Source organism: Fulmarus glacialis, unplaced genomic scaffold (assembly GCF_000690835.1).
Source record: "Fulmarus glacialis isolate BGI_N327 unplaced genomic scaffold, ASM69083v1 scaffold28994, whole genome shotgun sequence".
NCBI lineage: Eukaryota > Metazoa > Chordata > Aves > Procellariiformes > Procellariidae > Fulmarus > Fulmarus glacialis.
In genome coordinates, this window is record NW_009206577.1 from 1 (window position 1) to 22,086 (window position 22,086).

At 39.0% G+C, this 22,086-nt stretch overlaps 2 protein-coding genes across 2 annotated transcripts; one reads left to right on the top strand and one right to left on the bottom strand.

Annotated features, from left to right (window-relative positions):
* Positions 1-1,935: 1,935 nt before the first annotated feature.
* On the top strand, positions 1,936-2,993 carry RPP38 (ribonuclease P/MRP 38kDa subunit). The gene has a single exon (XM_009575802.1). The coding sequence runs from the start codon at positions 1,971-1,973 to the stop codon at positions 2,820-2,822; it is 852 nt and encodes a 283-aa protein (XP_009574097.1). The 5' UTR covers positions 1,936-1,970; the 3' UTR covers positions 2,823-2,993.
* Positions 2,994-6,934: 3,941 nt separating this feature from the next.
* Positions 6,935-21,335, bottom strand: NMT2 (N-myristoyltransferase 2; the record flags this gene model as incomplete). Its single annotated transcript, XM_009575803.1, has 9 exons — positions 6,935-8,118; positions 8,323-8,460; positions 12,105-12,272; positions 14,951-15,121; positions 18,771-18,879; positions 19,987-20,157; positions 20,804-20,920; positions 21,027-21,118; positions 21,217-21,335. Coding segments are annotated over 9 exons (1,106 nt in total), but the record flags the coding sequence as incomplete, so codon positions are not given.
* Between the last annotated feature and the right edge of the window lie 751 nt (positions 21,336-22,086).

Genomic DNA, 22,086 nt, shown 5'->3' on the forward strand with positions numbered 1-22,086 from the left:
GAAGCGAGGGGGTCGCGGCAGTGGTGCGAGGTGGAGGAGCTTAGTGTTTCTTTTTTTTGCCTCGTTGCTTTGTTTCGTATTCCTGCATGTTTGTTTTGCTCAGTACTGCCCATTTTGAAAAGCAAAATGTAATCTTTAAGCTGTGAAAGCTCTCATGTTGTGCTCCTTTCTCATTTAGAAGTCTGTTGCTGACTTTGCTTGATACCCCCTGTAAAAGGTCATCAGAGCATCCCTAATTAAAAGCTTTTAAAAACGATAACCCAGAGCTCTTTTTTTTTTTTTTTAAACCTAATCATAAGCTTCCATTTCTAACTCAGTCACATGTAAGATTTCTAGCGGTCATTTCCATTCTTTAGTTGTTTCCACTTTTTGGTTGTTGCCGCTGTGATGGTAAGCAAAAGGGATTAGATAACTGCATGGACAATAGCTCCATGAAGGACTAATAAAACAAGTCGGCAGATCTTCCATCTTACATCCCTCATGCAACCATTCTGGGTGCTTGGGAGCAGAGGGGAATGGCGGCCCTGCCCTCCTCAAACAGTTTCTCCAGTTCCCAATGTTGGAGGCAGACAACTGAGCTGGATTGACCATCGCCTGGGTGGCCCTACAGGGCATTTCATAGGTTCTTCGGAGAGTACTGAGAGAAGGACACAGTGCTTTGGTGTATTTTGAAATACTTGCTCAGTTTTACTGTTCTCTGAAAACTACTACTGTGGTTTTGACTCTTGTTGTAGACAACAGCGTCACAGTTCACATTGCATTGATACAACTTCGTTTGATGCACTTCCCCTACTGGCTTCCAGATGAGGATTTAACTGAGGGAGAATCCCTCCAGATAGATGTTGCTTTATAGCAGTACATACTGTTGTGGGAATTTCGGTGAAGATGTGGTTTGTCCTTTTTTTTTGTATCAAGGTAGCTTACCACCAGTACACAGAGAACTGATACGACTAGCAAAATGGTATCTTACGAATATCTAAAGGCTGCCACTCAAGAGATATACATAAATGCTATCCTACTTGGGTAACTAAGAAATCTAGGAGAGAGTCATGTCATCTTCTGATTTCAAACCTGAGCTGCTCTTATTCTGTAAGCTTGGCTGTGCCACAGTGAAGGTATTACTAGTTTAGGAAGGAGATGGTGAATAGTAAGCCAAGCAGGAGTACAGGGACTTACTGAGTTACCAGGGCCTGTAATCAGGCCTGCTTTCATGTCTTCACTGTTACTCTGGACTAGATCAATCAGAGCTAGAACAATTATACTTTCTCTGCTCCTGTTTCATTTTTCTCATCCCTGGGGGCATGGTCTAGGTGACACAGAGTAAAAGACCCCTTCTGAACTTTCTGGAGGCCTGTAGAGGATTGCGTTCCTTCACTGAAATCATAAATTTAATAGTGTCTGCAGATTTCTCTCATACTTTCTAAATGCAGACAAACAGAAGACATGGATTAAAGAATGAAAAGGCAAATTAAAGTTTTAAAAATCCTAAATAAATTCAGGAATGTGGAGCTTGGTTTTTTTTTTAATGTTATAATACCGCTACAATGCAGCTGCGCAATGATGAAAATTGTGTGGTCCTTCAACTTGTGGTTCTGGTTTTTTTGTTTGGTTTTTTTTTATTTATTTATTTTTTAAAATCTGTAATACCTCCAGCTGCTTTTGTTCAGCTTCAGAAGGGTCTCTTGTCACTGGTGTTGCCTTGCTGTCCAGGCAGCTCGTTTTTTTTATTTAAAAAAAAAAAAAGGCAGCACAGCACGTGCCTTGTGGAAGATTTGTTAAGGATTAGCACTGAGCCAATGTGAGGAGGGTGATAGTTGCCAGTATCACTTTGAGATGTGATGTTTCTCTTCTGCATTCCCAAGAGAAGCTTCTGGTAATGAGGTCCCCAGCAAACAGTAGAGTATTTGAACTAATGTCTACCTCTTTTTTCCCTTCACAGCTAAGGTGGCAAAACACAAAAGAACCTCAGGATGTCTGTAATTCAGCAAGGGACGGCAACACTTCGTAAAGCAAAGAAAATCACTGTAAAAACATGTCTAGATAACCCCTTTGTTTTTCAATGGAAAACCATAGATGGAGAAGATATGCATTTTATACTACAGACCTTAGAAGAAAGGATTAAACATATTGGACTTAAAAAGATTGAGACTCCAAGGAAGAAAAAACATTCCCTTACAAAAAAACGAATGGAAAGAAAGTGTGATGCTAGCACCAGTGAACTCCCTAAAGAAGAGGAAATAGAAGGCCATCAGCAAAAACCAGGATGGACTGACATAAGTATCAGAAGACAGCTTGCTATTGGAATTAATGAAGTCACAAAAGCATTGGAAAAAAATGAACTTCTTCTCTTGCTAGTGTGCAAGTCTGCAAAACCTGCCATGATCACATCACATCTTATTCAGCTGAGTGCAAGTCGAGCCACACCAGCAGGCCAGGTTCCCCGTCTCAGTGAAACAGTTGCACCACTTCTTGGCCTAACATCCATTTTAGCACTCGGCTTTAAAAAGCAGTCTGATAAATTTGCAGAAGCAATAGAAGCAATAATTCCAAAGATACCAGCTTTGGAAGTACCATGGTTTCAGTACAGAACTGAAGAATCTGTGACTTATGCATGTACAGATGCTTCAGAAAATCAGGAACCCGAGCAGCTTGCAGAGGCGTCAGGGGATGAGCTCACAAGCAAGAAGCGGAAGCGTACAGAAAGCAATCAGCTCGATCTTTCAAATGTAATTTTGCAGCCTTTGAAAATCAAGAAACTTGTTCCAAATCCAAATAAGATAAAGAAACCACCTCGCAAAAAGAAAAAAGCTTTTTCAGCATAACTGATTTTAGTTTGGTTCTTCATATTAAACTGATTTTTTTAATGCAGTATGGAGTACAGCTCTAACTGAACTATTTTGATAGGCTTCACAGTGTAAAGCACTTGAATACAAGATGAACTTTATGTTGCACTCAGTTGAGGTACTTTCTGCTGTAATAAAGAATATTGCTCAAACTTGTGTGTGAGTCTTTCCTTAGGGGTAAATATTTCATTTGCAGCTGGAGATCACAGAGTTAAAATCACTAATAAATACGCTGAAGTAATTTAAGACATAATAAGTACATCTTTGGAATGAATGCACAGCATTAAACAAACTTTCTATTTTTATACAGATGAACATGCTTCAAGCAAAATGGATTTGAGTTAAGTATAATTATTCAAACAAATCAATACCAAAAGTGAAAGTTTATTTAAACAACGGTTTGTGCTGGTATAACTCTTTTAAAGCTAGTTCAATGCTTGTTTCACGTAAATGGCTGTAACAGCACAGGCAGACTTTCCTTTTGAACTTCGATACTTTGCTCTGCTGAACAATAAATTTGTTTTGGTCAAGAATGTATGCAGACTTGGGTTCCATCTAATCCCTGGTGTCTGATCTGCTGAAGGAAAAACTTTTATTTTCAAATACAGAACAAAACCAAATTACTGCTGCTGCATTTTGAAAAAAAAAGACTTCTGTATGCAAACTATTAACACACACAACCTGTGAGAAAATGTAAACTAACCTGAACTCAATTTGGTTTCTAAATGGAGTCTAAAATTATTTCCCAGGAAGTTGAGATAAGCCGTGTACTGTTGTATGTAAAGTAGATGACAGCTATAACCACGGCAAGACTGAAAACTTTTGAGTTTCCTTTAGTTTTACTGGGGACTACAAACAGGGAATAGAATCATAGGTTCATTTAGGTTGGAAAGGACCTTTTAGGTCATCGAGTCCAACTGTTAACCTAACACTGCCAGGTCCACCACTAAACCATGTCCCTAGGCACCGCAGCTACACGTCTTAAATACCCCCAGGAATGGTGACTCAACCTCTTCCCTGGGCAGCCTGTTCCAATGCTTGACAACCCTTTCAGTGAAGAAATCTTTCCTAATATCCAATATAAACCTTCCGTGGTGCAACTTGAGGCCATTCCCTCTTGTCCCATCGCTTGTCACTTGGGGGAAGAGACCAACACCTGCCTCGCTACAACCTCCTTTCAGGTAGTTGTAGAAAGTGGTAAGGTCTCCCCTCAGCCTCCTCTTCTCCAGACTAAACAGCCCCAGTTCCCTCAGCCGCTCCTCACAGGTCTCTAGACCCTTCACCAGCTTCGTTGCCCTTCTCTGGACACGCTCCAGCACCTCAATGTCCTTCTTGTAGTGAGGGGCCCAAAACTGAACACAGTATTTGAGGTGCGGCCTCACCAGGGCCGAGTACAGGGGCACGATCACTTCCCTACTCCTGCTGGCCACACTATTTCTGATACAAATAGTGCTGCAATTCAGACAAAATCAACAGTCTAGGAATTTACTTGGCGCTCTATATTTTAAGTAAAAGTCAGTAAGGTACTGTAGAAGAAAGCGTAAAACACCTTAACTGAGTTACTCTGTCATTCCTTAAAGATGGAATTTACATGTTGTAGTTTTCAGAGATTTGCTAATCCAGACTTTTAGTGCTATCAGCTAGCTAATTTGTGTTTTGGATTTATTTAGAAGTGACTTTAGTTCATGATACCAACTACAAAGGGAGGCAGTAGCAGTGATTCCGTAGTCATGATGCTCCCTGAAGTTTAAACAAAACAAAGACATTTACTGCTAAAATTTTTCCCCTCCCTGGCTGAGGGTGGCAAGAAGGGAGATGAAAGTTTTTTGACTCGCTTCGCAGTCCTTCATACATATCATATGCTTTGGCTTTTTGGATGCATAAAATTTTGAAGGCATACTAGAACTAGTTCTCATGCTGGCTAACTGTAATATTTAAATCTTTAAACAGAGCATGAGGATTAGCTTTGGTAAAGAACAAAAGCGCAGCAATCATCTTTCAAGCACTCTGTTGCCTGCCCAGGTCTATAGCAGGGAATATAGCTGTCTTCAGGGATTTGTGTCCCCTCTGCAGACAGAAAGTTATTCTAGGAAAGAAATTACAGAAGATGTTTCAGAAGACTGGTGGGAAAGATGGTGGAATGAGCCTTAAGTTTGCCAATCTTTGTGAAACCATCTACTAGGTTTTGAGGAGTCTTACCTGGTAGCTGTTCATAGCAGCTAATGCACACACATGTTCAACTTTGGAAACAACAGAAGAGCCTCTCCTGTTGAGCTGCTGACAGAGGCACTCACACTGATAATACCCTTTCGTTAAGTACCTGCTTAGGAAGCACAAGTGAGTTGCCACCTTTCCACCTCCTGAGCAACTGTCCTAATTGCGTGAGTGCAGGCTGGGACACCTTCAAGATTCATATCCCCTTGATGTTTAATACTTCAGCAAAGGACTTGAGGTGAAGAGCATGGCCAGCCAAAAGATTTGGGCACTCAATAGGGACAGGAGAGACCATGCTGGATTACACAGCTGTTAGGTAACACACACAAGTTCATGAACAGGACTCTCCAGGAACTGCCCCAACACTTAGGCTCAGATGCCCGCTTCCCTCGTGCTCTCTGGCCCTAGAAGTTTTCTCTCTCAGCTACAGCGCTGCACAGCTTACACAGGCGCACGATTCTGCCCTCCTTCCCCTCAGTTAACATGCAGCATGAGCCAGAAAACAAGACAGAGGAGTTTACCCCTCAGACTCAGAAGACAGCACAAGAGTGGCCACACTCCTACCTTCATGTGCAGTTACCCCAAGATTAGGGCAGAAAGCCAGGCTGCAGGAAACTCAGGTTCAAGTCTGTCTTCTACCTGGACATATGTGTCCCATCATGGCCTCAACGCTTTTCCAAACAATAAATCCTTCCCAGTACTGGGGAGGATTTGCCTTCTGATTTCAGGGAAGAGAGAACAGAAAATGTCTGCCTACCATTTCTTCCACTTGCATTATTTTGAGGGGAGGGAAGGCAGAGAACATGAGCATATCTTTCACCTGGCATTCAAGACCACCCACGCGGATTAGGGAGAGCTGGGCCGTGATCATTTCTTAGCAAGGAAGTACCTTAGCCATGAGGACAGAGCTATGCCCTGCTGCCCACCTCAGGCAGCAGCTGAGCGAGGATTGCCGAGGCTCTGGCTTTAGAGCCGAAGCAGAATGCATCGAGCCCCTTGGTGAACCTCCTCCTCATCCCAGCGGGCTCCAATGCGAATGCCCAGCCAGGAAGGCACCTTCCTGCCTTTTGGGAGTTAAGAACTTAAGTCTTCAATGGAGTTGAGATTAAATCCTTCTTGCTACCTCAGATATCACTACCATCGATTACATTTTCAGGCACTTAATTCTGCTCAGGCCTCACACAGGGAGTCCAAGCTCCCTCTGCACCATCTGTTATGACTGCTATCAGCAGACAGGTATCAGAGGGGCCAAAGTTGTAAAGCCCAACTGCACCATTAGATGTCTGAAAGATCTCCTCTGAAGCCCTTTTAAATTCATGAGGTCCCGAGCTGGTGCACACCCAGGGGTCAGACAAACCACGTTCAATCCCTTCCCTTGTTCGAAGGAGGTCCAATGCTTTAATCACAGAGCTGTAACGCAATAAGGGAAAGTATTTATCACTGTCTCTAGGGCAGAATCCTCTCACCACAATTCAACAAGAAAAAGAAACCAAACCACAAACCATTCACACATTGGAAAAGGAGGGGGAAGAAAAACGGCACTGCTCTAAGAAGCTGGGTAGGGCTAGCAGTTGTGAAGAACAGACAAATTTATCTTTGTCTAAATTGATGTTTTCAGGTACAGAATTCAACTTTCAGCAAAATCTGCTGTCAGAATTACAGGCATGTTTAAAAGGAAAGTTTAGACATTTGCGTTTCATGAGATATTCAAGACACATTCAAAAGATGCTCACGGCACAGAGGCTCCGCTACCACAATTTGGCACTTTCAGCTAGAACAGTTTCTTACTGCAGATTTTCTCGGTGCTCACGTTACTGCAGCATCCGTGAGCTAAAAGAACTGCTATCATATCTAGCTATGACACTACGCTGGAATGCATATAAAGTGCTTCAGAAGCCGCTCTGGTTGCTGAGCATTCATGAGGGAATTAAAACAGTTCCCCCAGCAACAAAGATCAGCCCTCCTACAATTCAGGAAGCGCAGTACACAGACTTCCAAGGACTGAGGGTAGAGCATTTATCTTCTCCTTACCAGCCACATATATAGCAAAACTTCTTGTTCCAAAGTCAGGATAAAAACACTACCAGGAACAATTTATGAATACGTATTTACACAAGATACTTTTCATTAGAATTACAGACTTCATAGGAAATCAAAGTAGACAAAGGAATATGTGCAATTTCGCAGAAGCGTCGAAAACATTCAAACTATAAATATCCTGATAGCACTACTAAAATTCTTAGTTTTACACACAGCCTGATGTTAGTCTACTGAGGAAAAACTAAGGTTTTGTGCCACAACTGTAAATCAAGTACAGTAATGTATTATCATTCCGGCAACATAGATAACACCTGCACTGAACAGTGCGATACTGTTAAATCAATCCACTGATCTATTGAAGATCAAAGTACAAATCTGTATTTTTATTGATTTGGCAGCGTTAACTTATGGAGAAAGAAATGCACTAGTTAAACCAGTACATTGTCATACTGCTCCAGTTACAAAAACATCCAGGACTTTCATAGAGCTACAAACGTATCGTACTTCATGATTTTCCCCAAACGATGATATCCACGTGAAGTAAATAAGCAAAGATACTCAAGTTTGTATCCTTCATTCTGTTACACTGACAAACATACACCACCACTTAATAAATAGAAATGCAGCAGTTCATCCACATAATAGCAAATATTTTTGTACCCTAATCCACCACTGAAGTTCAGTTTGTACAAAACAGTCTTTTCTACAGAGTGGAAAAAAAATACCTTCTTCTCATCAAGGTGCAAGCTAAGCTTTGAAACTTAAATGAATGTGCTTTTATTCTTTTCATGGACAATAAAAGAGTTTCATGGACCTTCTGATCTATCTGAAAATGCACAAATTTGGTCACATATGGATGTCTTCATTGTTCAGGTTTAATGGACTATTTCAGTATCACTGACGTTGTGCTTTTACTCCTCTTGAACAATACCGTTCCAAGAGTTATGGAGATCAAATTAACCCAAACGATGACCTCAGAGTTCTAGAAACATAAGTGTCCTCATTGTAATACAAGACCAACCTAAAGGAAGAAGAAAAATACAGTATTTTAATTCAAGTATGGCAATACATCTGAACATCATTAGTTTTCTGCACCTCAATTATAGATCTTAAATATGACCAATTAAAAAAGTTATTTTAAAACAACTTCTGCCCATTTTGGCCAGTGTAGATTAATGTACCATTATACCTAACAGAATTCAGAAGCTCTTTTTTTCTCCCTTACCTTTTCGGATTCCATGCCAGGACACCTCCAGTTGTACAAATAATACTGCAAATTTCCATCTCCAATCCCAAACTTGAGTTTTTCCAGGAATGTTTTGTTTTCCATTAAGTCTAGTGCATTGAACACATCAAATCCTTTCTGGCAACAGCAAAACATTTTTTAAATTTTACTTTTTAAAGTTTCAAATGACACACAAATGATACTTTACGCATACAATACCCAAGAGACTAGGCTAATTACGTGGAAAAAAGACAAGGAAATAAATCTTGCCTTTTAATTAGGTACACACACAAAGAAATTTTCACAATAAATAGTGAATTATAAGGCATAACTTTGCTTGAAGATTATCTCCAAAAGGATAGGAATTTTGAAGCCGCTTTCAGGCCTGACGGTCTGAAGAGCCCCTAAAGCATTATCCATTATTTTATCCTTATAGATATGCATTTTTTACAGTCACATACAGTGTTTTGACACACATGGCCTATTCCAGCTAAAGCTGCATAAATACAGCTTGTGGTGTTTTTCAGCCATTTATCATTCTGTTAATGATAAACATTGTATTTTTGTGATTTGGTCCTTTTCTGAAATGCCATTGTCTTTAGAGATCCAATCTTTCACGTTACTCTCCCTCCCCTACTCATGCACCCTCTACCAACTCCGCTTTTCATCAGCCTCCCAAATTCACCACTCAAAGAGCCATTTTGGTCTCAGAACAGCCACGTAGCCGAATTAGTCTCAGGATTTTGTGCAGCAACACAAACATACTCAAATCCCAACTCACTGTGAACTCTTAACAAGCAACACAAAAACAAGGTCAGTTAAGCCATCGCAGTGACAATCATGTATAAATAGCTGAATTTGCTTGGGGGTCTGGATATAAAAGTCTATTTATTTGCAATTAACTGCAAGGGAATCTGACCTAAGATCTTGTGTGTCTTAACAGCACAAAGGCAGTGTGCCAGCAGGACTTTCTATACTCTAAGATAAAAATAAGTTACAAAACAATAACGCTAAGTTACTTAAGCACAAGAAGATGGTAAGGAACATTCTTTACTCAGTATAAAAACTAGACGTATTTTTTTTCTTTTAAATAAGCACGCCGTATTAGGGAAAAAGGAGGTTGAAGAAAAAGAGCATTTTAAGCTCTCCATCAGTTTAGGACTATTTAAAAGAAAGTCACAAAGCACAGACAGTGAGTTTAGTAAGGTTCCCCACTACCTTACACAAAGATCATTCTGTGTGCAGATGAAGCTATGCTAAGTTAAACGTGCCATGAAAAACACACAAAAAAAGACAAATAAGGTGGCAAGGATTTGACACTTGGCATCTAAAGAAGTAAATTTTGAAATATTCCAAGTTAGTAATAGACAGTAACAGAAATCTCAGAAGGCAGGAAAGAAAATAGGGGAGAATAGAGACACACTGTAGGTACAGACACCCTAATGAAGCTCTGCAATTAGGCACTCAAAATTCAAATAAATGATAAATTCTATAGATGTAGTTTTAATTCAGTATCTAAACATCAGCAGATTAGGTTCAGGTTAATATCTTCTGAGAAGTATAAAAAAGTTCGTGTTCAAACATACTTGCTCCACAGCTCCGCCAGACCATTAGACTCAGAAGTGAACTCTTCCCTGTTCATAAGCTCTCTCCTGTTCTAGATCTAGAAACTTAGTGTCAGCTTCAACAATAAAATACGCAGGGTTTTTGGGGAATTATCCTGCTGCAAAATCCCACTCTCTCCATGCAGAATACATGCAACCTAAGTGCGTAACTCCAAATTTTGGGTTTTGCTCTGGCGGTCAGGCATTTTGTCCTATAATTGCCAAGATTTTACTAGACTTAGTCCTAAGCTAATTTTATATAGTGTAATATGAAGATAAAAATCAACATTAAACTGACATGCAAACCCTGAAAGCAATTTATTGAGTTGAACTTGTACCCCAAAATGCATTCTTTGGGAGTAAAAGTACAGAAGGGACTGCAGTGGGTTGTCCCCAGCCAAGAGCCAAACACCCACCCAGCCTTTCACTCGCTCCTCTCCAAACAAAAAACTGCGAATAGGAGTGCATTTATCATTTCTCTTCTCTTGCCTCACCTCTCCTCATCTAAAAGTCCAAGTGCCAGATCTGCAAACGTAATTAGGCATCTAATGATGCAGGCAGGCCCAGCAGGTACTTTGGAAATCCACAGGCATCTAAATCCCAGTATTCTAACTATATGATGATCCATTTAAAAGAAAAGAAAAGAATCGTACATCACATTCAGAAAGAAATGTAGACAGAGGAAGGTGCAAAGCCTTGTGGTTAGATCACATAATCACATAACTGCTTCTTTATCTGTTCCATCCAGGTAAGTGAATGGTGAATGGCCAGCCACTCAGCTCCCTATGCCGCACTTCAAATGGAGACCAATGTTCATTCCTTTTTCCACTTTAAGATAAGTCGTACTAGTATTTTTAGCCATCTCTGAAAATTATACTAGCCACCTTCCTGTATCTTCATATATCTTAACACCTTTCAAAGTCTGTCTCTGAACTTCCTTTGGTATTATTCTGGAGCCGGAATAATGGGGTTCTATATTCCCCATGACTATCCAGGAGTTTTCCTTGCCAAATAGTATTCAACTCAATACTGTTTATAGGTCAACAAGCCTCAGCAAGCAGTTCACTTCGTAGATATCAGCTCAGCTGCAATGCTGCGCGAACATGAGACAGATGAGTTGAAGGCTATGTGGCTGCTTTCATAAAGCCCAAAGTCTTTGCGGACCGTCACTGGTTTCATACAGGATCAACACAGAAATCCCTGCACCACATGCAGGCTCCGAACATGGTCGGCTGCAGCACAGCTAGCACTTGCTTGCGTTGAGCACTCATCTGGTAGGTATAATACCAAAAGCAGTGCAGCAGCAACACTTCAGCTGGGACGGGCAAGCTTCAAGCATGAGGAGCAGAAAACACGCCTATGCAGCGTATTGGGAATGGTTGCTAGAATGGATACCACGGACTGGATGAAGCCTGTGCAGTGCTGTGAATTGCCAGGGTTAAACAGGTCTCTGAGAATTCATTCAGAGTGCTGGGATGTGCATCACCTGCACAGCTCCACACCACAGACTACACTGCCATTGGTGTTTGCACTGCATTCCCATGAAACCCCCTGACGATTAAGGGCTGAGCATTAGTTTTTCATCAGACAGCACTAAACTCTTACAATTCTTACAACTTCATTTATAGTCTCTTCCCTTCCACTCAACTAAACCATCTATCAGTGTAATTCCATGCATGAAGGTGTGCTTAAAAGCTACAACATGACATCATCTACAGAGCTTTACAGGCAGCGATCAGTAACAAGATAAAATGATAAAGCTTGCACAGATAAACTTTTACATTTTGTAGAAATAAAAAATAATTTAAACAAACAAACAAAATGTATTTAACTCATCTCCAGGGGAAACTATTTTAGTGGTACTTTCCATTCTTCTGGTACTTAGTGAATATGGTCATCAGTGTGCTCTTGGACGTTTACACTGTTCAAGCAAACACTTGATCTTCATGCACTTGTCATTCCTTAGCATCACTCAAAGTAAAAAGGAAAAACAAGCATAGTGTTTCATATTTTAATGTGTATATTTTTTATATGTCTCCTCAACCGCACTCTGTGCTGTAGACAGTAAAAGAAAACAGCATGCAATGGCATGGATAAATTGCTGCCGGTTCTTACCTTGCCACCACTCCTAAGAATATCTTTGTGAAAGAAGCAGAAAAAAAACCCCCCACAACTTACCAACTTAGCTATAATGAGTGCATCATTCATTAAGTCCAAGAGAGGGGTCTCCGTATGAATATTGTAAAAGGAATAGGCAGCTTTGAGGCTTTTATGAACAGGATGGTGCATCACTGTTGAAGGTAATGTGTAGAAACTCAGGAAGTCTGTTAAAATACCATTTGAGCCCTACAAAAAAAAAAAAAGTCAATTAATAAGGACTAACCGCTTAGTTATTGGTTAGGCTAACATGGTAGTTCTACAGAAAGTAATAAATGCAGCACAGTTTTGCACATCGTAAGTATTATAGTGTAACAGGTAATCTTGGCTAAGATTTGAAGAAACTGAATTCTTGCCAAGCATGAATCTATACATCAAAGTGAGACTGAAGCCTGAAATGGTCACTTCAGAACAGGAAACAAACATTTAGATTTTTCCAGTCTATTACACCAATAACATTTAACAACCAATTGCCAAAGCATTTCAGCTTGTTTCCCAAGCTTAGCCTGCTATAAACAAAGCTAACAAAGCACACTTCCAAAAAAGTATAGAAATTTTTTTCCAATTGAACTTATCTTTAAAAGAATATTTTGTAAATCTGATGAAGTTCACATTGAGGAATAATTTTCTCAACTTTCTAAAAACAGAAAAAAAAAATATTGTGCTGGTATACAAAGCATATTTAAATCAGGTCTAGTGATTATTAATCAACAAGCACAATCCATTTGCTAGACAACAGTGCTAAATCACATTGAAATTTTAATAAGACCAGTAGTCATCAAAAAAGGTACTTATACAGAAATCTAAAGTGTCCTACATAAACTTTCTTAATGTTTCACGCACCTAATCAAGTTTAACCATCTTCAAGAGTGTAGATTAGTAGGAAATGGAAAATAATTATTACATGGGTTATGACTGACATGCTAAGCACAAAAAACTACCCAGATTTTCAATCCTCCTATTCTGATTGGGTCTCCTGATATATCCAAGAAGATAAGGCAAAGGAGACACACAAATGCTTGTTCTCGCTTGTTTGCTTTAGTTTTGAACAACTGGTGCCCACTGTTTTGAGCTCAATGAAGGACCTCAGATGGATCCTTAAATTGATAGTACTTCTACGTTAAAAAGTAAGAGAGTTGAACCCATCACATGCAAAAAAGCTATTGTCTTGGAGTGGGTACAGATTCTGTAGTAGAGATAAACTAACAACAAATAACAGAAAAGTTATTAAGTCACTCACTAAATTCAGTAAGGACAATGAAAATACTAATTCATGAATTATACAGAGTATTTTAAGGTTTTAGCTCTGCACATTACAAAGATGACTTAAAAATCTGACACTAACTTCTCCAGGTCACACAAGTCTTAAAAAGATTTTAAGCACTAACAAACCTACATTTTGTATAGTGAAAAACTAGTTCAAGAGACAGTGAAAAACAAGCAAGTGAAAACTGCGCTGTTCAGTTAAAATGACACTGTCTATGGCACACTCATGCTGGTCCTGGTGCTTGTGGACTCTTCTGTAGGCTTCAACTCACCAACAAAGCCAAAAGCCAACCCAGAGAGCCGGGGGGAGGGAAGAAGAGGGGGTAGAGAAAGAAGGAGGGACAATACATTAAATTAGACCATGGAAGAGTCCAATGAGCACTAGACCCACTAGACCCAAAGTAAGTAGAAAGCTAAGTTTGGACAAGGACAACTGATGAACAGGACCTCTCATCTCCAGCAGCAGTAAGTTTCTGAATTAATCTGAGACTCCTGCACAAATTCAGGTTGCAGTGTGGGAACACTGAGCTTCACAACCTGCAGCTTCTGTGAGGGGCTAGTAGGTTTAAGGATGTTACTGGCGATCATTTTCAAATAACCTTAACACTTTAAACAAAGTAAATACTATCTAAATACAATGTCTACAACTGATTTAGCATGGACTCAAAGAGAAGAGAGTATCTTTCTCCACCAGCTTTATCCCAGCTACTCCAACCATGCCTTGGAGATTTCCAATCCAAAAGCTAATCTATTCCTGCACTGCGTATTTTGCGAGAAGCATTGTGACGAACAGCTTGGGGGGTGGGGGTGGTAGGGTGGGGACAGAAGAGTAAGTGGTAGGAACAGATGATGCTCTCCATCTCATTAGCGGACAAGGATTATAATTTTCAAGATAATTGAACTCCTAGTTGACAGCAACTCATGACAGCACCAAGGGACCTTAACTTCTACTTCTCTATTTTACATGAACTCATGCATATACATGTGTGTATCTATATATACACACACACGTATACAAATTCATACACATATATACACACACACACTCTTTTACTGGGAAAAAAAAACATTTTACTGAAGCAGACCATCAAAAAACATAATTCCCCCAGCAGATGCCCCTAAAACTGGTTTTACAAATAAAGAATTTTGAACTGGTGTATGGCAGAAACTTAGACACCTGAGAGAATGATACTGAATTCAAACCAAATTGTTATCTCAGTCATTGTATCATTTTTCCTTTTTTCTAGAAAAGGAAATTTGAAGACCACTGCTTATTATCATGTCGTATCTCTATGGAAAAAAATGAAGGAATGCAGGTGGAAGGGTTGTTTTTAAAATACATAATGTTCTTTGCTGTAGTATTTCCAAGATAGTGGTATTTTGAGATTTTAAAATTCTTCTTTAAAATATTCTATTATAAAAGCACTGCAGTTTATCACAACCAAACGTTTTCTCATTAACAGAATGCAATACAAAGACAAAGCTTGGAATCATGATATCAAATTCTCCCTATAGCACACATTTTTCATACTGTCTGCATTTCAAAAACTTGATGGTGGCATTCACATATACATTCATGAAGTAGTTAGGGCATGTTTTACCTCTACTACGTAAGTGTCAATAATGTGATCCCGAGGCAGGAACCAGTGGGCTACCTCCTCCTCATCCATTACAGGAGCAAGATTAAACTGTTTCAAGTAAGTGTTGATTAATTCTTGTACTGCTTTAGTATCTTTTTGTTCCATTGGTCTCAAACCTGAAGTCTTTGTGGCCTTATCGTAAGAAAAGAAAAATAAATATTAAGATGTTGAAAGGAAAACTGCACACACAGCAAAGGCTGAAAGTAGGTTGCAGAGTCACTCCACTTGCTATAATGCATTCATTATTAGCCTACTTTACTCCAGCCACCTAATTCATTATGCTATTTTACAAACAGCTTTCAATCAGAATTCCCTCTCTTCTAATTATTGAGACAGTCTGGGGCACTTCAATCTTTATATTTCATTATTGAAACGACTTCATTTCTCCAGAGAAAGAGATACCATTGCCAACAGCCTAGACTTCACGCATTTTGTATTTTTTTTTTTTTTTAGGTCAGTCTTTATTTCTTATCTTCTTCTAAACTACTTAGGGCCCAGACACAGAAACAAAACATAGAGCAACTTGCATATCAGAAATTAATCTGAAGACAAGAACACTTGTGATTCAAACTTATGAAAATTACAGTCAAGCTATAAACCAAAGTCAGCTGATAAAGTTTAATTAGAAATTATTTAACAAAAAAATTCCACCCATTCTTAACACTTGCAAACTCCCTTGCTAACTCAACTTTCAATAGAGGCACAGCTGCTATTCTGTTAACAAGAAAGCTTCTCATAACTTACAGCTGCCTGAAATTAAAAACCTACAGTATTTTAACAGATAAAGTTATTGACTATAAACATCGGAAGAAGAAAAAATTGCTTTCCAGTACTATGCAATTAATGTTTAAACAAGCAAAGGTGATTAAAGTCTTCTCCCCAGCTTTTTTTAGCTTTCCTAAATATTTCCTTTTAGGGAGGCTAAGACTTGTTCTCTTCAGAGCTCATTTATCCTGCTTCATCTGTCTGAGCTACATACTTGGGCACGTATCACATTAATCATAGCAAAGTCAATTGCAAGAGCAGCCAGGTAGAGACTTGATTACTGGAAGACTGAAATTAGTGTAGCTGATTATGCTCTGCTCAAAAGGCATTATTCTGGGGGAGGTATTTATTCACATACTCTGGGAGTCAGCAGTCAGATGAAAAATCAAGGCACATTTTGCCACAGCTCTGGCCTGTGTATTACATTTTAATCTTTCTCCTTTCCGGAGCAGCCTGGGACTATGGTTTGCCTCCACAACAGCACATCATCTAGATTTTTAAATGCCCTGAATCCATAAGGGTATTCACCTGACTCATCAACATGACGCTTCCTACGCCACATTTTATTCATAACCTATGAACTACAACATGAAAGGTTCATTTCGGCTCCCTCCTAGCCTTCATCTCTCTTCTAAAGCCATACATTGGAGCAGGATGGGAGGAAAAGCAGCTGGGCTGGAACATCTTTATCCCCCAGTAATGCTCAGAATGCCACCAGTAAATGATTATTTGCAGCCCCAGAGTGAGGGAAGGTGTACAGAACTGGGCTAAAATTTGTTTCTCTGCTCCAGATATCAAGCTGCACTGGGCATATATTCATGCAATGATCCTGGCTCAGGATCTCAATCAGTCATGAAAAGACATACAGAGACAAACATACTCCTGTCCTTATTCTAAACAGAGCCAAAATTTACCTCTTTCAGAAAACTACTTGCTCAAGAGATTAAACACTTAGAAAAAAACCTTTATTTTTTATATCTATAGGTACATGCACAAACACAGCCTTCAGTGAGGGTGGTATTTATTAGTTACAGTATTTATTATTTCTGAAAACCTTTTTAATTCAGACTGTTCAAGTGATTAGGAATGATTAATTCCTCTTAAAGGGAGATGAGCTCCCAGTAGCAATGATATTCCAAGGACGCTAAGAAAACAGGTTAAAATACAAGAAACAGTGTTTGGTGCTGAGGGACAGGACAGTGTGGCCTGAATGAACAAATTTGTGTGACAGTACTGTTTATGATAACAGTCTGAAACTGAGGATAAAGATCCTCAACTTAAACCCTTTCTTAGGAAAAAAGCTAAAAAAGAACCCCAAAGCATAAGACCTAAAGAGAAAATATTAGCACAAAGATTAAATCTTTATTTTCCATGGGAGAAGCTCCCAAGTCAAATATAAAAATAAACAAACAGCTGAGGCATATGGACTCCTACATCACTTAGTTTTAAAAGTTGATTTTCAAAGCACCTATTTTCTATTTGCACATGTCTGTACAGTATGTTTGCCTTAGCTATATTTTATGAATGAGATATGATATATTCTTTGTTTTCCATAATTTATTTTTCTGTTGAAATCTGGGTTTTATGATAAAGAAAGATGATCAGGGTACAACTGCTGTTGTTTCTAATGATTCTCTGTAGTTACACTTTTTGTACTGTAAGTAAGACCCTTATTCTTTAAACTATTATTTTCCTGTATTGTTTCCATGAGAAACAGTACTAGAGTTGCCACCAAAACCTATATTTAAAATTGTCTACTGCACTTTTTTAGACTATTAAAAATGTCTTCAATATTTGATGGAAGCTATATTTAGCTCTCCAAGATTAAAACCTAATTAATTTGGTTATTAATTCTCAAGCTCTGAAAACTGCTGCCCTGCACGCAAGGGAGAACCTGCATGTGCAGGCACAGGTAGCATGCAGGCAGCACAGGAAAACAAGTCTCTCTGACAGCAGCAGGAGTTCAGATCAAGCCGTGGCACGTGCTGTATACAGAGGAGTGCTTAGTGTATTACTCAAATATGTAAGTAGTAAAAGAACCTGCAGCATCAAGCTAAATATAACCAACAGACACAATTCTCCAAAGTCAAATAAATCATTACAAAGTACTATGAGTGAGGAAAAAAGGTTTTTTTTTAACCAAAAGGGAGGGTTGTTTAAATAAAAAAAGATTTACTGATATGGTATAGGCAAAGGATATTCTGCAATCCCTCCAAACAGAAAGGTAGCTTTTACAAGCAAAGAAATTGTTTTCAATCATAAAGCTTAGCCTAGCTTCTATAGGCTATTAATTAAAGCAATGAGATTTTTTAATAGTAGATCTCAGACTACTTACAGTGACTTGCCCTGTCATGGAAATGCATCCTAAGACTTTTTGCCAGCCTAACTATTAGTTGCAAACATGAGAAAAAACATTTTTAACTAACCTAGCTATGCCAGAATACTTTTTTGTTTGTTTGTTTTTGCTAGACCATGCAAATAAACAGCACACAACATACTGAGGTGGCTTTTGCTTAGCCTGCTCATTGCAGAAGAACAACATTCTCCGACAGAACAGAAAAAGCTGTGAATCAGAGAGGAATCAACAATCCCACTGTACTTGGCCAACTTTCTGATGGACTTCTCTGAGAATTTTAAGACATGAACTGTTAATTTTCTGTTCCAGTAATGTTTTGTCAGATTCATCATACCGAGAATAGTCTTATGCAGCTTCAACTCAATCCCACATGTTTATGAAGTCAAGGCTTCTTTTTTTTCTTTGTTTGTTTAAGGCTTCTAGGTCAGAATTTATATTTTCTCCATATACAGATTTACATTTCCAGCAATAGTTTCTTCTGTTCAGTATAGCCCTTAAGGTCTTTTTCATCAACCAAAGATTTTTTTTTTTTTTTTTTTTTTTTTAATTTGCTGCACGCACTGTCTTTCCACAGAAAAGCCTGTGCTGTCAGAGACAGATGGAAGGTTATTTTGGGCCTCACAATAACCATGGGGATTCTCTAGAAGTCATACTGCTTACATCAGGAAGTCTGTAGAGCTTCATTGTTCTTTGTAGAGTCATGTTTCTACTCAAATGTGAAAATTTCACCTCCACCAGTTTTCTGGGATTCAGTGATCGATGCCAATACCTGGAAATAAAATTAATAATGAGATGAAACAGTATTTTAAGTGTCAGCTTTACTTGCATCCATTTCCCTACTTTCTCACATTGCTCCTTCTCCTCTCCAAATTTGTTTCTAAGCAAGCCTGTACTATGCCTGTAAGAAGCTTGAGCAACAAAAGATAAGGAAAAACTATACTCAAGCAATAACTTTTAAACAGGCCTGCTATCACCATATTTTGAATCTAAGCAAATGCTTTTTATTACACAATGAGTAATTACAGGGCTAAACATTTTAGTACTTGCCATAGCCCTGACAATCTCACCATACTTGTACAGACAGGACCCTAAGCAGTTTGTTGAAGGAGATCTCCTCTTCCTAGGAGATCGCTGTGCAACAGAACATCCCTGGTTACTCTAAACACAGCATGGCTTTTTTTTTCCATCCTTCCTTACAGAACCTTACAGGATCTTTGGTGTTGATAGGTAGAAACACAATTTCAAATTAAAAAGTACCCTGTCCTCCACAAGGATAGACAACTGAACTAATACTGCTGGAACTGAACTTTTCCCAGTAGAAATATAATCCATTCCAAGCAAATGAAATTATACTTGATTACACACAACTCTTCTCATGTAATAGTTTTCCCATCTTTATCAAATGCTGATCAAGTCCTCTCTTCTCCAGGAAAGATGAAAGTATTTCAAAAAAGCAAATCATACAATTCCCAGAAATGCTCTGCCATCTTTGGCAAGTAACCAGGTCAACTGGGAAGTGTCCCAGCAGGGAAACAGGCTGTTGAAAAACACAGGTATACAATGTTGTCATTGCCAGCATGGCTTCCACCAGAAGGTCAACAGAAACATCTATTAGTCTATTTAAGGTACGATAAACAAACCCAAAATTAGATTTCAGTCTGATAAGCTGTTCTATCCAAGGCACTGGGAGGGAAGACAGAAAGACAGACAGACAGAAAGACACCAAAAAACCCATCCTGACAAACACTCAGGCCTTCAGGTTAGTCAAGGCCACAACATTTAATTTCTTTGAATTTTACGCTTTTATTGTTTCTAGCCAATTACATAAAATGACTGCTATAGGAACCAATATTATTATGAACATCACCTAGGTTACCTGCAAGTGGCCACGGGTTTGGGGAGTACCACTCCAGCAGTGTAAACAGCCTGAAAAATTCCTTCCAGGTTTACTCTTCTGGTTATTTCCCGAATCAGTACAGGTGCTACCCGTTTAGATCTCAGTTTCTTATGGACACACAGAAAATTGATTTCTACCATTTTCTTCACACTAAAAGGATATTAAATAGTGGAAAAGTTAAGAAAAGTTCCACATTGCGTATTTTCATTTGCATAATTGTAGTTTTCCATGTTGTGACAGAATAATTTGAGGTAAAGATAAAGTGACAAAGTACATCTGCAACAAATACTAATATATGATATTGCAACTGCAACGGCAAATTGTGCAATATGCAAGCTGTGTTTGCAACACTCCTTTTTCAGAGCTCCATCGAGACTTAACCAATTGCCTTACTTTAAGATGCAGAATGGCATCCAAGCACATGCTACGTGGTATCATAATACTTCATGATTGTCAGTGTATGAAGACCTGGCCAAGGAAGTCCAGTTGACTGACTATCCTTTAAATACTTTCCAGTAGGGCCAGAAAATTCTATGTCATTATCTGTATCATCCGTCAATATGAAAATTCCTTGAATATGTATTACTGGTCTTCATTGTAAGGAGCCCACAAGCTTTTTTTTGGGGGGGGGGCGGGGAAGAGAGTAAAAATCCTACATACATAGGATTCTTCTGACTCTTTATGGTCAGTGAGCATCCTCCTCTCTTTTTAAGTTCTCTATGGCAATGGATACCAGTTTAAGATTTGTTTCATGGTGTTATTCTTTTACAAATACAAAAGTAATGGTACATTTTACCTGTCATAAATACGAATACTTGCAGGGATGGCACTTATGAATCCTACCAGTTTTTTGTTTGAAGACACTCTAACCCCACAGTGCCACTGGGGTAACCAGCCCGGAGGACGTAGCGCCCTAGAATTGATGACAGAAATAATTACAAATTACTGCCTAAGAAGATGTAATAAAAACACCCTTCTTTGCACTCCAGCCAGAGCAGAATGTGGAACTTGCTACTCACCACAGAAGAAATTCAGGTGAATAATCAAACCTAAACATATTATCATCATCTTCTACGTAATTCTCATTTAACAGTGTGTATAACTCCTTCAGCTGGAAACACACACAAAAAAATCCAAAGATTTATCCACACACATCAGTCAGAATAAACTTCAATGATTCTAGATACATACAAAAATTGTTTTACTTACAACTTCAGCATTGCTAAGATCCAATGTGTCCCACATAAACCCTTGTGGCAAAGAATATGGCTCTAGGCGGACATTGTCCTTATCTGGTTCAATTGCACCATGTGAAGTTATAACTTCATCTTTTGAGGGAGAAGGAAGGAAAAAGAAAAAAAGAAAAAAAAAACCAAGCAGTTACATTGCTAGCTTTCCTGATAGTTCCCAAAACTGCATTTAACTCACACCATATATTTTCTCATCATTATGTGATAGGAAGATGAAGCTTTTAAAAAATGCTGAAAAAAAATAGTATTATTAGCTTATAGTACTTCTCATTCTCACAGATCGCATTCAGACTAATGACTATCCTATCAGAATATCTATAGATATGCACAGAACTACTCTACCTCAACTGATACCCAATATTTCGTAACACAGGACAGCAATTTATCAGCACATGCACAGCATTTAGCCAGCCACGAGATCAATGGTCTCATCATGAGAAACATGTACTCACAGCTAATAAGCTATGGCTTGGATCCTGTTTACCACTGACTTGAACAGACCTGAACTCAACAGGATTACTCAGGAGCAGTGGCACGGCAAAGCCAGGGCATTTAAAGGATGCTGGTGAAATGTGAAACTTGGTCCTAAAATCCTACATGCTTTCTTCTCCTCCCTTACTTTACAACTCCAGTCCCTAGGTATATAGCTATAAACAGAAGCTGTTCCTCTTCTATGGAGCAGCACCTGCCAAATCATAGAATCATTTAGGTTGGAAAGGACCGTTAAGATTGAGTCCAGCCGTAAACCTAACATTGCCAAGTCCACCACTAAACCATATCCCTAAGCGCTACGTCAACACGTCTTTTAAATACCTGCAGGGACGGTGAC